General features: G+C 37.6%; 1 protein-coding gene across 9 annotated transcripts in view; it reads left to right on the forward strand.

Annotated features, from left to right (window-relative positions):
* adgrl3.1 (adhesion G protein-coupled receptor L3.1) overlaps positions 1-14,522 on the forward strand; it is a 247,436-nt gene that overhangs the window by 66,216 nt on the left and 166,698 nt on the right. For all 9 annotated transcript variants that reach the window (XM_047364449.1, XM_047364448.1, XM_047364452.1 and 6 more), the window contains exon 3: positions 7,613-7,778. In XM_047364449.1, coding sequence (XP_047220405.1) covers positions 7,619-7,778 — 160 coding nt within the window. In that variant the 5' untranslated portion in view covers positions 7,613-7,618. The remainder of the gene's footprint in view (positions 1-7,612; positions 7,779-14,522) is intronic.

A 14,522-nucleotide genomic window follows, 5' to 3' on the forward strand; every position in this document is an offset into this window, starting at 1 on the left:
CTTTATTTACAGAACTGAATAGGTTTGGATGTTCAGAATTCAGGGCTATTTTTAACAGAAAACCCAAGTTGACCCAAACATGCTGTTCTAAAACAGGGGATATGAAAGCTTACTCCTGCTTTGAATCACCTTCTTTCCATTGGGTCAATTGTAGTTTGTATGACAAAACTGTTGTAAATATGGCACCTACCTCATCGATTCTTGTATCATGGCATTGGCCTGCTTTAGAGAAAAATTTAATTTGGTTTGACAGAGTCCACATTTACTCTTAAATATCTTTAGCTCATAAAGTAGCCCTGACACTTATTTTTATAAAACTAAACCAGCGAAAACATGCAGATCGCACAGTCCATGTCAGTAACTGATATTAGGGACAAAAAATTGGTCAGCAGTTTGTTGAAATGCTAGGCTAATGTTAGCATGTTTGCTCTCAACTTTCAATGGCTCATTGATAATTCGGCTTGTAAAGTATTTCAGTGAAGTTCCAGAAAAAGTTATTCTTCTGCTTCATAATTTTAGCACTTCACACAATGCCCTAAAATCTAATAATATGGTGTTTGGCCTGTGCTCTGCATAGTTACTGTGTGTGTCATTGTGAAGGCATAAGACAATCTCTTAGACTGTTAGGAAAAACCCATATTCATTGGATCAACAACATAATGTGCACCACCTAGGTTGTGTACACAAAAATCGGACAGAATAAAAAAAAAATTGTCCATACAAAAGAAGGTCACACAGCTTGAAGCTAATGAAATGGGTGCAGCTGGCATAAAAATACAAAAAAAAAAAAAAACAGACAGTACAACATCCACAGTTATCAGGCTAATTAAAATGTCTTTCATATCCGAATTGTCATATTTTATTAGGAGAGCCATATATAGTTTTAACAGTCTAAATGTCTAACAACATTTTCACCTACTTTGAATTGTTTATTCTGTGGTTGCAACCATAGTCAACAGACAAATCTTGTTTAAAAAGAGCTGAATGAGGACACAAAAATGCTTCTGTAATGGTAGATTTATATACTTGTAATGACAGATGAAAACCAAGAGCAAGGCCTGGATTCATATTTTGTGTCATAGGAAATAATACAGGCTGTGTGCTAAAGACAGGATTTCTTTGTCATGGCAAGATGATAAATAAAACAAAATCCATTATTTGCCAAGAATTACAAATGTTTAACTTTCAGCTTGATTTTAGCCAAGGTGTTTATGGACATTTCTGACATCTCTTCAACTAGGCATGGTCTGGTATGACATTCTCTGTAGTAAAAACACCTCACTTTCATTGAATCACAGATATACAGCAACTTTAAACTGTCTAGTTGCTTTTTGTGCAAAGCAGAAAAGTGAAAATCAATCCTAGTGCTGCTAAATTAGTACATGTTGATTATTAATTATAACATCTGGAACATTATTTATTTGGATTTTACTACACAGACTATAAATAAAGTCACAACATTTAGTTGTAGTTTTGAGTAATTGCTACTTTTGTCATTCTGCTCTGTAAAGGGTAACACAAGCAAAACAAGCTGGTCTCAGCTGGTTAAAAAGTCAGGCTATCTGCTCGGGTAGCAAGTCTGCAGTGAGCCTCTTAACAGACATACTGCTTGTAGCTTGCCAGATTTGATTAAAGTCATTAAGCATTGTTTTTTTTTTTAAATGTAACTTTTCAAAACCTTGGTATACCTTGGTACTTGTGTCCAACTCATCCATTTTCAACACAGAAATTCTTCAAGAATTCTCATCCTGATATTCCATCAATTTACTAAATTGGATTGAATTTGTTTTTTTCTTAGACACAAATGGAAACTTGAGATCTTTTAAATCCATACAAAGAAAACAATGAGGTCTCGTATTTTGCAGAGCTGATAGATTATGATCAAAGTTCTTTAAAAAACTCAACTGATTTTATAAAATGTTTGGACTGCTTTGTTCTGGAATGCAAATCAGATTTCCTCTCTTGCTATTCAGACTCAGCTAGAATTAAGTTTAGCTTGAGTTTTTGCGATAATAATCTTAAATTAATTTTCAATTTCAAGGATTTCTTTTGCCATCCAAAAACAACCAGATGACTTTACAGCTCTTATCATGCCTTGTGTTATGCGTCTGTTCTGAGAGATTTAGATTCAGCATACACGTGCCTGAAGGCAAATCTGTCTGTCAAGTATGCTGAAGAGTACATCTTGTTTTTTTGCTATTGGATGATCAGAATGTACATCTGAGTCATTCTCTTTATGCATCTAAAAATTGTTTTTAAGTTCTGAAAAATATCTGAGGAGCTATTTTACTTCACAGCCATGGTATGATTGAGACAGCCTGCTATTGCCTTAGTCTCTTTTGGGCCAAAATGATATGGCCACATTGATCAATAGTCTCTGTTACACATGATTTATTTCCCATGGCTCAGGCTGTCTGCTTTGTTCCATCTGTCCCCGGCTCTTGCAAATTTCTGCTGCCTCTCTTTCTCTCAAAGTCTCGCACACACACAAACTTGACATGTCTGCTTATTCAGAGCTCTGTCCAGGTTCCCTTGAGAATGGGGAACATTTAGGCACAAAATAGGACTTCTGCTGCCTTTGAACCATGCCTATGAAAAATTATGTTTGTTTGAAACACAGCTAGGTTCATTATGTAACAGCTGCACAATGCTGTGACCCTTTTGCATAATTAAAAAAAATAAAATCAACACATTCTTTTTTTTACATTTTTTTGCAGAGGAAATGTGTAAACATCTCACCTTCTATGATTAAAACTGGCAACTTCAGGGGTGCAAACACAAAGCAATTGAGTTATTTGTTGGCTGAGCGAGTGGGTGAGCGAGCCAGTGATTGAACGATGTTGGCCTGCTTTAATCAGTTCATGAAAAAAAAGAAGGGGAAACAAGCCTCACCAGTCTGTCACTGTTACAACTTATCTCAGAGACCATCGTCTAATAATTGTTTATTGCTGATGGACCATGAAATGAACAATTAGATCGGGACATCAATGTATTTCACACTTTGATGCTGATGTGGAATTCCGAGTGAGTGAAGTGAATCTTCATGCAGATACGTAGCACATCAACAGTGAGCATTTAGTTTTGGAGCTCCTTCACAGAGATGTTGTGGATGGATTATTTGGCATATGGTCTGTTCTCCTGTTAAACATTCTTTACCACAAATTGTTCTGTTCCTCCAGCTGCGTTATGCAAGTTTAATTTAATTCCAAAATGTAATAAAAAAAATCGAATCAATTTATAAATTCTTTAAGTCTGTCACATTGTTTTTCTATTTTGCCATGTGTACTGGTGTTTTGAAAAAGGCCTTCCACAAGAGTCTAAAGGTGAGATTTTGTGAAACATCAAGTCTTGTCAAATCTTTGAAGGATGTAAGTCACTTTTAATGTGCTATCGTTTTGTATTAGGGTAACAGGTGTGATATTCAGTGTTCAGCTGAGTCAAGATGGGCCACATTGTCTACTTTGATGTTGCACTTTTTTTTATTTGTTTCTGTATTTAAAGATCAATTAACTCTCTGGGAATTACCTTTCAATCTTCTATGGGTACCCTTAAGTGGTCAGATAGTTATTTGCATAAATAATCACAAAGTGGACCATGTCGTCCGTTTTACTTCAGTTTCAACCATTTGGCATGCCAAGGTGAGTGAAGAATCTGCAAAGCATGAGATTAAAATTAATACTGTGTGAGATCTGATGTGCTCGTGTTGCAGAAGTATTTGTTGTTTGCCCACAGAAATTCTCTCAGTCTGACTTAGCTGGTCAAATTTTGTACGCTCCAGTGTCAAATAGGTTGTATGGTGATACCAGAGCATTGATTCCAGTGCCATTGCATGTTTCTACAGCTTTCAAATGAAACGCAGTAGTGTGACATAAGTATTAGAATTTGTTAGAGAATGTACAAAATGCAAAGGGTTGCATATTTTTGTATTTTTAGATTCCAGATGGTTTCAAATTCTTTTAAAGTTGTCTTGATCAGTGAATCTTTGGGCTTTAAAAAAGCTCTTTTGAAACTTTTGGTACCTTTTTCACAGAGTTTCTATTGTTGATGCCTAACAATGTGAGAATGCCTAACAATATAGCAAGCCTACTGCTTCTTTTTACAGCAGGGGTTCACAAACTCTTCAGCCTGTGACCCCCAAAATAACGGTGCCAGAGACTGGCAACCCCCTAAGAATACATATCATTTTTAAACTATATATTTATTTATAAAATATTAAGTGAAATAATTATATGTATTTTTAAATGATTTGACTTTTAAAAAAATTACATTAGATTATTTGATTTCATCAAATATCATTTAATTATTTAATGGGACATTTATTTATATCATGATCAATTAATTCATTTTATTTGTCACTTTTGGCCCTCCATACTATTCAGCGGCCATAACACAATGATTCTGAAAATCATCTCGCGACCCCCACACTTGGTGTCTCGCGACCTCCCCAGGGGGTCCTGACCCCACTTTGGGAATCCCTGTTTTACAGCGCATGAACAGTATCTTTAACTTATGACTTATAAGGGGAAATCCAGCAAAGATTTGGCATTAACCTGAACTTTGCAGTATTCTTCATTAGGTTATATACTGTATCCCAGATCATTAGCCAATAACCTCTTAGGAAACATCTTGTTGGTGCCACTATGCTATTTTATGAGTCTCCCTGTGGACATACAGTACAGACCAAATGTTTGGACACCTTTTCATTCAAAGTGTTTTCTTTTTTTTCATGACTATGAATATTGTAGCTTTACATTGAAGGAATCAACACTATGAATTAACTCATGGAATTATATACTGAACAAAAAAGTGTGAAACAACTGAAAATATGTCTTATATTCTAGGTTCTTCAAAGTAGCCACCTTTTGCTTTGATTACGGCTCTGCACACTCTTGGCATTCTGTTGATGAGCTTCAAGAGGTAGTCACCTGAAATGGTTTTCCAACAGTCTTGAAGGAGTTCCCAGAGATGCTTAGCACTTGTTGGCCCTTTTGCCTTCACTCTGCGGTCCAGCTCACCCCACACCATCTCGATTGGGTTCAGGTCCGGTGACTGTGGAGGCCAGGTCATCTGACACAGCACCCCATCACTCTTCTTCTTACACAGCCTGGAGGTGTGTTTGGGGTCATTGTCCTGTTGAAAAATAAATGATGGTCCAACTAAACGCAAACTGGATGGAATAGCATGCTGCTGCAAGATGCTGTGGTAGCCATGCTGGTTCAGTATGTCTTCAATTTTGAATAAATCCCCAACAGTGTCACCAGCAAAGCACCCCCACACCATCACACCTCCTCCATGCTTCACGGTGGGAACCAGGCATGTAGAGTCCATCCGTTCACCTCTTCTGCACCGCACACAGACACGGTGGTTGGAACCAAAGATCTCAAACTTGGACTCATCAGACCAAAGCACAGATTTCCACTGGTCTAATGTCCATTCCTTGTGTTCTTTAGCCCAAACAAGTCTCTTCTGCTTGTTGCCTGTCCTCAGCAGTGGTTTCCTAGCAGCTATTTTAACATGAAGGCCTGATTCACACAGTCTCCTCTTAACAGTTGTTCTAGAGATGTGTCTGCTGCTAGAACTCTGTGTGGCATTGACTTGTTCTCTAATCTGAGCTGCCGTTAACCTGCGATTTCTGAGGCTGGTGACTCGGATGAACTTATCGTCCGCAGCAGAGGTGACTCTTGGTCTTCCTTTCCTGGGGCGTTCCTCATGTGTGCCAGTTTCTTTGTAGCGCTTGATGGTTTTTGCGACTGCGCTTGGGGACACTTTCAAAGTTTTCCCAATTGTTCGGACTGACTGACCTTCATTTCTTAAAGTAATGATGGCCACTCGTTTTTCTTTACTTAGCTGCTTTTTTCTTGCCATAATACAAATTCTAACAGTCTATTCAGTAGGACTATCAGCTGTGTACTGTATCCACCTCCTGCACAACACAACTGATGGTCCCAACCCCATTTATAAGGCTTGAAATCCCACTTATTAAACCTGACAGGGCACACCTGTGAAATGAAAACCATTTCAGGTGACTACTTCTTGAAGCTCATCAACAGAATGCCAAGAGTGTGCGGAGCAGTAATCAAAGCAAAAGGTGGCTACTTTGAAGAACCTAGAATATAAGACATATTTTCAGTTGTTTCACACTTTTTTGTTCAGTATATAATTCCACATGTGTTAATTCATAGTTTTGATGCCTTCAGTGTGAAGCTACAATATTCATAGTCATGAAAATAAAGACAAGTCTTTGAATGAGAAGGTGTGTCCAAACTTTTGGTCTATACTGTATATTCTCTGTGAATTTGTGGCAACCTTCACTAAGGTGATATTGCAAAAAATGTAAACAGACTTGAGCTAAAATCCAACATCCAATTTATCTGACTACTTTATAACAAGTTAAAATGACCAACAGCTCCATTCTGACGACCATAAACATGTGGGTAAAAGTGATCTTACTTATTTGCAAGGCTGCTAGCGGCAGATAGATCAAATGAAGTACTCATATCCTTTCTTTTGACATGGAGAGAAGACAAACATTTTCAAAAACCTTTCCCTGAGGGGAAAGCTTATAAAGCCCAAAGTGTCACAATATTTTTCAGTTGCTGTTCTATAGGGGTTAAAATATCCCCACTTTACTCACTGCCTCCTGTTTGAGTCTTATTTGTTTCAAGCTCATATGTATTCATTATGACATTAAAGATTTCTTTAATTTTACATCAAGCAAGTTTTAACATAATTCTTATAACAGCTCTACATACTTAAAATATACATAGTTAAAAAAAAAAAAAAAAAACATTGCACAACCAAAAAGAAAATATACTGTATGTTAAGGTGATTATTTCTTTGCTGTAATAATGCTTCTGAGCAATACATTTTATAGCTTGCTTATTTCCCTTTGAATGGTACCTCATTTGTAAGAAAAATGCTTTTGTAGGTTGACCAAAAAGGTTGAGGTGGGTCCATGAAAAATTTGCCAAATTCTTTCTACCATTAACCAACAGTTTTTTCTGCCATTGGCTCGTGATTTGAGGTGTCAGTTGGATCGGATGACCTCAACCCCAATAAACAAGTGTTTAATATTTAATATGGTCGAGGTCAAGACCACAGGCAGCCCTTTCCACCCTCTCAGTCCCCTAATCCTGGGAGGTTTCGAAGAAAAATGTCTGATAAACTCTACACTGACAAACCTCGCTTTGTGGAAGCGAGTCTTGACATGTTGGAGGATTTCGTTTTGGTACCTAAGGCTGAAGATTTGGGATTACCACAGGTTGCAGAATCTGATTTTGATATCTCTCTGGACAGAGATTGCCTCCACAAATATATATTTTCCTTTCAAATGTGGAAAAATATAAGGAAAAAGCTATCCAATGATTGAGACTATTGCCAGAAGCATTTTTAAAGCGAAGAAATAATCAACTAAACACAAATGTTCTTACTTTTTGTTCTAGGTTTATGTTTTTGAACTGGATTAGATTAGGTAGATATTTTGAATAAGAGTATTTTATTGCTGTTGTTTAAAGCTGATCTATTTAGTCTTTTGTGGAACTTCTGACAAAGCATCATCTTGTGTTTTGAAATGACATCCAAGTGAGCAAATCTTCTCTGTGTTAATCTGCAGGCCTGTATGGTGTCAAGAACACTGAGCTGTGAAAGAAACAGCTCAGCACACATGTGCCTGGGCTCAGCAGGAAGTAACTTCATGTCCACTTCCAGGGAGAAATCAGACGCAATGTGGGCCAGAAGCTTAATTTTCATCTCAGCCTTGATCGCACCCATTGCCACAGGTAAGAAACAAGGCCAGATTACTGATTCCTGAACCAAAGAAGTGTTTTTTTGCTTTTAAAACTGCTTTTAAACTCTGAAATAATGATTTACATTATCCTCTGTGTTATTACTGTACACTTTGGCAAACATTTTATTTATAGTGCACACACATGGATAGTGCAGATGCAGTCCCAGTAGGTCATTTGCACATCTCCTCTCTCCTGTTACAATGGGCTTTGAAGGCTCCAAAAACAGAGTTCTGGCCCACTTGGACTTAATCCCATTAATGGTCGCTGTCAATCACACTTTGCCCACTGTGTGCTTGTTCACACGCCTGCTGCCACACAGATGAAATACTTTAAATGCTACTCCGCGCCCACACACACCCTCTTCAGACACACACACAAACACACTGAATCCTCCCAAGTAGGCAGCCACTCGAGTCACACGGACACCAAGGGCTTTGCTTCAGCACCAAGAGAAGAGTTTCAGTCAGAGGTATTTGCATCAATGTCTGAAGAATAAGTCCACACATGCAAATCAGGTTGTTTATACTCGGTAAGGATTAGCTAAAACAAAGAGTCTTCTGCTTGAGGAAACACAGAAGCAAGCGCCCCATCTTCTCCACCAAATTGAGACTTGTTATTATCACAGGTTTATGAACACAAAACATGCATATCTTAATAATATTCATTGCAAAATGTCCTTTTCTAACCATAGAATATTTATAGAAAAACAACTGTAGCTAAACGAGTTCACCTGGTGACATTAAAGGCCACATTATTTAAGGGTGCTGTGGAAGGTTAGTTGTGTTGTTGGTAACAAAGGTAGCTGCAGGTAATTTATTTTTTTTAAGTAAAATAAAATGCATACAGACAAATATTTCAAGATACTGGAACGGTGTTTATCATGTCATCAGAATTGTTTAGAGATGCAGCATTCAGTTGGCCAGAGATCATAATCGGTCAGTTTTACAATGATCTCCTCTGATCGGTGATCAGGAGGTCAAATATTAAGAAATAATCCCTGTTTCCCTGTTCATTAAATGCATCAAAATTTATAACTCCAGTTTTTGTGTATAAACTCATCAACTAACCACATCTCTTTTGATTTTAGTTGAATTAAAGTCAGATAAATGGGGATAAACCTTTAATTTCTTCATTTTGTGTTGGATTCGAAACTTCTACCTCTCTCAAGAACCATGTAGAACATCATTTTTTTCTGTGTCATATATTATAATCTGAAATTCACAACCAGAACCAGAAATCCATTTTGCCAAGGGAAAGTCTGATCATTGCATCTCAAGCCTTTATCTCTTCAGTCAGAAAATGTTATTCAAATTCTAAAAAAGTAAGTCCTTCATTAGTGATCATACATTTCAAAATAAACTTAAATATGATCACTGCCTACTAAATGAATTATTTTACATGCATTAGTTATGAATCAATAAATGAAAAAAAAAAAAAAAACAGTTTGGGGAGCTTTCAACAACCACTTAAAAATCCACTGCAGTAAGACGATTTAGCTGGTTGCTGACCATTTTGCCCCTGACAGTAATACAGCATTCTGTGGAAGTAGGTTAATTCAATCTTGCATGAAATTTGAAACTTATTATTATTCTTTGTCCTAAAACTTCATCAAAATACAAAAGCATCACAACAATTAAGCTGATGTGGAATATTAGGTATGAAAGACGGGTACTGAAATGACCTATTGACCTGAAGGAAACTTTCTCTCAAAAGCTTTCAATGTTACAATGCCAGTTACATTGTTATATTTGTGAAAGTCAATGAAACATTCAGGTTATCAACATAATGATTACATTTGTCTTATCTTTTAACCCTTTAAATGTAATTTTTTCTAACTTTTAAACTTGAACTTTCTAACTTTTAAGTTTGAACTTTTTGGGAATTTTGTTCCCCCCATCTCATAATTCATGAAAGCTTGTGATAAAATGTCTTCACCTTCTGCAAAAAATTAAATATGAAAATTTGGAAGAATTTCCACTCTATTCAGATATCGAATGTGGCAGATAAAAAAAAAAATTAGCTTTGAATGGGAGTCACTGGCACAGACATATACAGAGGGAAAAAATAAATTGTTTGATTTAGTCTAGTAAAGGGCACATGAAAACACTTGAAGAAGAAAATATGGAATCCAGCTTTGGCATCTGAATTTGTTGCATATTATTTATGTGACTCATCATCATTTATACATTTCCAAAATATGAGAGATTTGTTTTTTTTTTGTTTTTTTTGGGTCTTAAGTTTTCAGGAGTAAATAAATATTGCTAGTCTTTTCATTTAAAGTATCTTTCACCTCTAAAAGCTTATTTTATTCTAAAGACTAATTTTTTTCAACCAACACTTTGGCAGTTCAAATGAGAGATCACCTTTTAAATCTCTCTCCTCTTCCCTCTCACCCTCTTATTCTCCTTTCTTCCATCTTTCCAGCTCTTTTGCCACTCTCTTGTTCTTGGCCCAAATGCAGAAATCAATATCCTTTTGTTTCATCCGCACCCCCCTCGAGGCAATGAGAGCAACGGAATAAGATTGTCTGTACCGTTCGCGGCTGCCAAGTTTCTGTCGCCACTTGCACAACTAATGACAGACACATTAACGTGCACTTACGGCTCACACGTTATTAGATGAACAGAAAGATGGGGAGCTGGTGTCTGTGCATCAGTAGATGTGTTTGTAATGTTTTTGTATCAAAAGGCTGAATGTTTTTTGTTAGGAAGCAAAATGTGTGATAAAAAAGCTTTTTGGAGGCAAGTTGAACAATATGTTTTTGGAGTTACGGGAGATATTGTAAAAATATAATAAAAAAGATGATGGATGGGACAGGGTTATCTGTGACAGTCAGGAAATTTTACTCATTTTGCTCTGAGTGGTTTTCAGCTAACCTCAACTTATCACTACTTTATCCTTTTAGATGACGATTTTATTACCTTGGTATTCACTTTTCTGTGGATTCAGTATGATTCTTATGAAATTATAGTTCCAACTTTAAAGGGATGAAATGTGGACCAAATTAAAAGCAAATGCATTCCAAGATATATTAGCCCTTATGGCATCAGGGTGGTGTTGGAATTAAGACCCAAAAAGCCTTGAGTCATATTTTTATTCCACAATTTAATCTAACTTAAAGCACCCTCCAAATCATTCTCTCATACAGAATAGGTAGTAATGTTGATTGTTTTGGTAATTTCCAAAGTCTTTGAACTGCTGTCTTTTAGGAGTTGGGCTCGGCCCCTTTGTTCCAGTGAAAGGGTGGTGCAAGCATATGAGGAAATTGTTTACAATTTCCTGCTCCCAACAGTTGTAGGATGGCCCCTTCCTGTTTTAAAATTACTGCACACCAGTGCACAAAGCAAGGTCTACAAAGACATGAACGACAACATTTGATGTGTATAAATCTGACCGGCTTGAGCAGAGCCTGACACATCTTTGGGATGAATGAAGTGGAGACTGAAAAACAGGCCTACTCATCCAACATCAGTGTCTGACCACAAAAATGTGCCTCTGGAAAAATGGTCAACAATTCCCATAAACACACTCCTAAACCTTGTGGAAAGTCTTCCCAGAAGAGCCGAGACTGTTGTAGCTGCAAAGTGTTGGGCTGACAATATATTAAACCCTATGGAGTAAGAATTGGATGTGACTCATGTTAGTATAGCACTTCTTATTACTTTGGTTTCCCTTGCATCCATAATATGCGTAGTATTACATTGAAATGATTCTACATGGCAAATTACATGTGAGAAACCTAACAGTAGACGGTCTTAGGGTTTGAGTGTCATGACAGTTGGTGTCCTCAGGCTAATGTCTTGACAGCTAAATCACTGTAATTTAGTTGAACCCTCATGAGGTAAACAGGGTCTGATTATGTGTATAAAAATGACACTTTCAGCTGATCTGTTTACTGCTTTTTAACCTAGAGCCTAACCAAGGTATTCACCACATAACAACCACAAACTTGAATGCATTTTATTGGATTCTGTAGTATTAGACAAACACAAATTAGCACAGAGATGGAAAGTTCTGGAAAAGGATACATGTGTGGCTTTTCCACAAAAGCAGTTTCAGTGATAAAACAGAACTGGTGCTAGAACCAGTTGTAAATTGGTTCCTTAAATGAACCACTTTGGTTTTCCACAATTTGGGAGTTGACTCGATGTCAAAACATTGTGTCACGATAAATGTGTCTTTCAGTAAATGTTTAATCCTCGCTCTGTTTTATTCTGATCTTTCATTAAGGTTCTTTCTCCATGGAGACATTTTACCTACACAAATCATATTATCTATCGCAGTATCCCTGCAAACAGATGCCATAATATTGCTGATTTAATTTATAAACAGTGTTTTAAACAGCAAGCAGGGCCAGTAAATGCTTTTCTTGCCTAATGAGCTGATCTGTAATCGGCACCAACAACACAGGAAAACAGAAGTTAAAAACAATGTTCACAGTAGAAATTATTAAGGCTACCTGGTAATAACTGAAGACCGGCAAAATTTAAGTGGGATATCTCATTTATGGATTTTGTGAAAAGTATTGTTCTATCCGGCTTGTTGACCTTCTTTAACTCCAGGATGGCTGATATGAAAATAAACGGCTGCAAGACAAAAATCTAGCTTGTTTTAATAACACATTTTAACAATGTTGATTTCCAGTATTCCAGGCTTAAATTAGACAGATCAAAAGGGAAAATAAGTTCAGAGTTTTAAGCATGGCACAACATTGTAGGTTTCCATAAACCTGGGCCCAGCTCCTGAGAAAGCCAGAGCCAGTATCTGTGGCAGTGGAAACACAGAGACCTTGTGCTAAGCAAGTATGGCAGTGGAAAACTTAAATCTGAAAAGTGTGGTGTACATTTTTTCGATCCCCTTTTGTTACAATTATAGTTTGTTTGGGTAAGTTTCTACCAATTTCCTAGCTAAAGACTTGTTTGCATCTCTATCATCAATCAATCAATTTTTAAGTTTTGTCATATATTCTCAATTAGAATTATGTCCAGACTTTGACTGGGCCATTATTTGGGACCTTTTTTCCTCTAACACGTTTTCTTCCAGGATTGCTCTGTGTTAAGCTCCATTTATTGTCCTATTAACTTTCACTAACTTGCCTGCCCCAGCTGAAGAAAAGTAATATCTCCAAGGCATGATGCTGTCACCACCATGGCTTTCCATTGAATTTGGGAATGCGATTGATTGCACTGGATTTGTTTTAGGTGGATCGGAGTAAACTCAGTTTGAGCCAGTGGAAGAATGGGCTACATTTTCAGTCTGTAGATTTTCAAACCTTGTAGAGACATAATGTCAATGATTTGTAGCCATAATTCCAATTTATGATGGTTGTACAAAGTATTTCTTGACAGGGACGGAAGTTTGTGATGTTACTAAATGTGAGATAAATGTGAAAAAGTACAAGAATAAATACTTTTGCAAGCGAAAAAAAAATGGCAACACCGAAAGACTCCTTTTGAAAATGTTCAGGTTGAATGATTGTGAGTAATTGTGTTATTTGTGTCATAATCCCTGCCTTCTGCCCAGCCGGAACCCTGCAAGGCACCACTGTAAGACATCACCTCCAAAACTAGTCTAGACAGCTGCCTCCCAGAACCGTCCATCGATCCCTGCATGCTTCAGTTAACTCTTTCTGGACAATATAGATTCATACAGAGGCAGACATGATGCGACCATTGAGAAAACGTAACAAACTAACACTTAGTGCGGTAACGACCCATTGCCTTAAGCACCCATGCTCGCACACACGCAGAAACCCTCTGATGCCCCATCAATTCTTCACCTGCTACCGAGACACACATCCTGTCTGAATGTGTGCTTAAGGTCTAATCATGGCCTGTGGTAATACAGCTATGTGTGTGTGTGTTAGTGTGTGTGTGTGTGCATGCGTATGTGACTGTGCCTGTTCATTAAAGAGGACATTTTCAGTAAATGTCACTTATATATCAGCCCTATCTCTAAGCGAGAGCCTGCCATTACCAGCGCCGTGCCCGCAGGTAGTGGAACCACATGGATATCATTGACAATGGCTGTGTATTTCTCCCTCTTCATTCCATCACTCAGAGCACTTGTAAGCATGTGTGGCCTTGACTCCATCTGTGTGTGTGTGTGTGTGTGTGTGTGTGTGTGTGTCTGTGATGTGGTGAAGGGCAGTATTAAGTTGAGTCCAGGCAGAGTGTCATTGAGCTCATTCAAATTCTTTGCTGCATATGTGTAACCATGACACTCCTCCAGCTAATGAAAAGCCAAGGGAGGGAGGACAGGGTTTCTATGGTAACCATGACAAGGAGAGCAAGGACAACGGTGGCGTGTCTCGCTTTTTAGGGACGTCGTAGGCCTATGTGCGCTGATTGTTGATGTCTCCATGCGTACAAATGCATGTACATCTGCAGCCTGTTTTAACAGTACCAAACAAGACGATAGATCCGAGTGGGTTACTTATGCTTGTAACCAGTTTGGTCCAGATTTAATCTCCACTACTTATTTATCTGTATGTGAAAAATTCATAATATGTGTTTTATTTTAGATGGAGCAAAAACGTCTCAGACAAGATTGTTAAGAAGGAAATGAATGTTGAGACACAGTAGCATGTCTGAGCTTAAATATTAAACCACTGACATTATTATTTCAGAGGGTGATGGAAAAACACACATCAACACCTCAGCTCATCAGTCTATCAGGGGAAGATGACTAAAGCTCCCGGGGTTGTTGCTCGCAGTAACAAAGAACAACAGTTTG

Source organism: Girardinichthys multiradiatus, chromosome 5 (assembly GCF_021462225.1).
Source record: "Girardinichthys multiradiatus isolate DD_20200921_A chromosome 5, DD_fGirMul_XY1, whole genome shotgun sequence".
NCBI classification, from domain to species: domain Eukaryota; kingdom Metazoa; phylum Chordata; class Actinopteri; order Cyprinodontiformes; family Goodeidae; genus Girardinichthys; species Girardinichthys multiradiatus.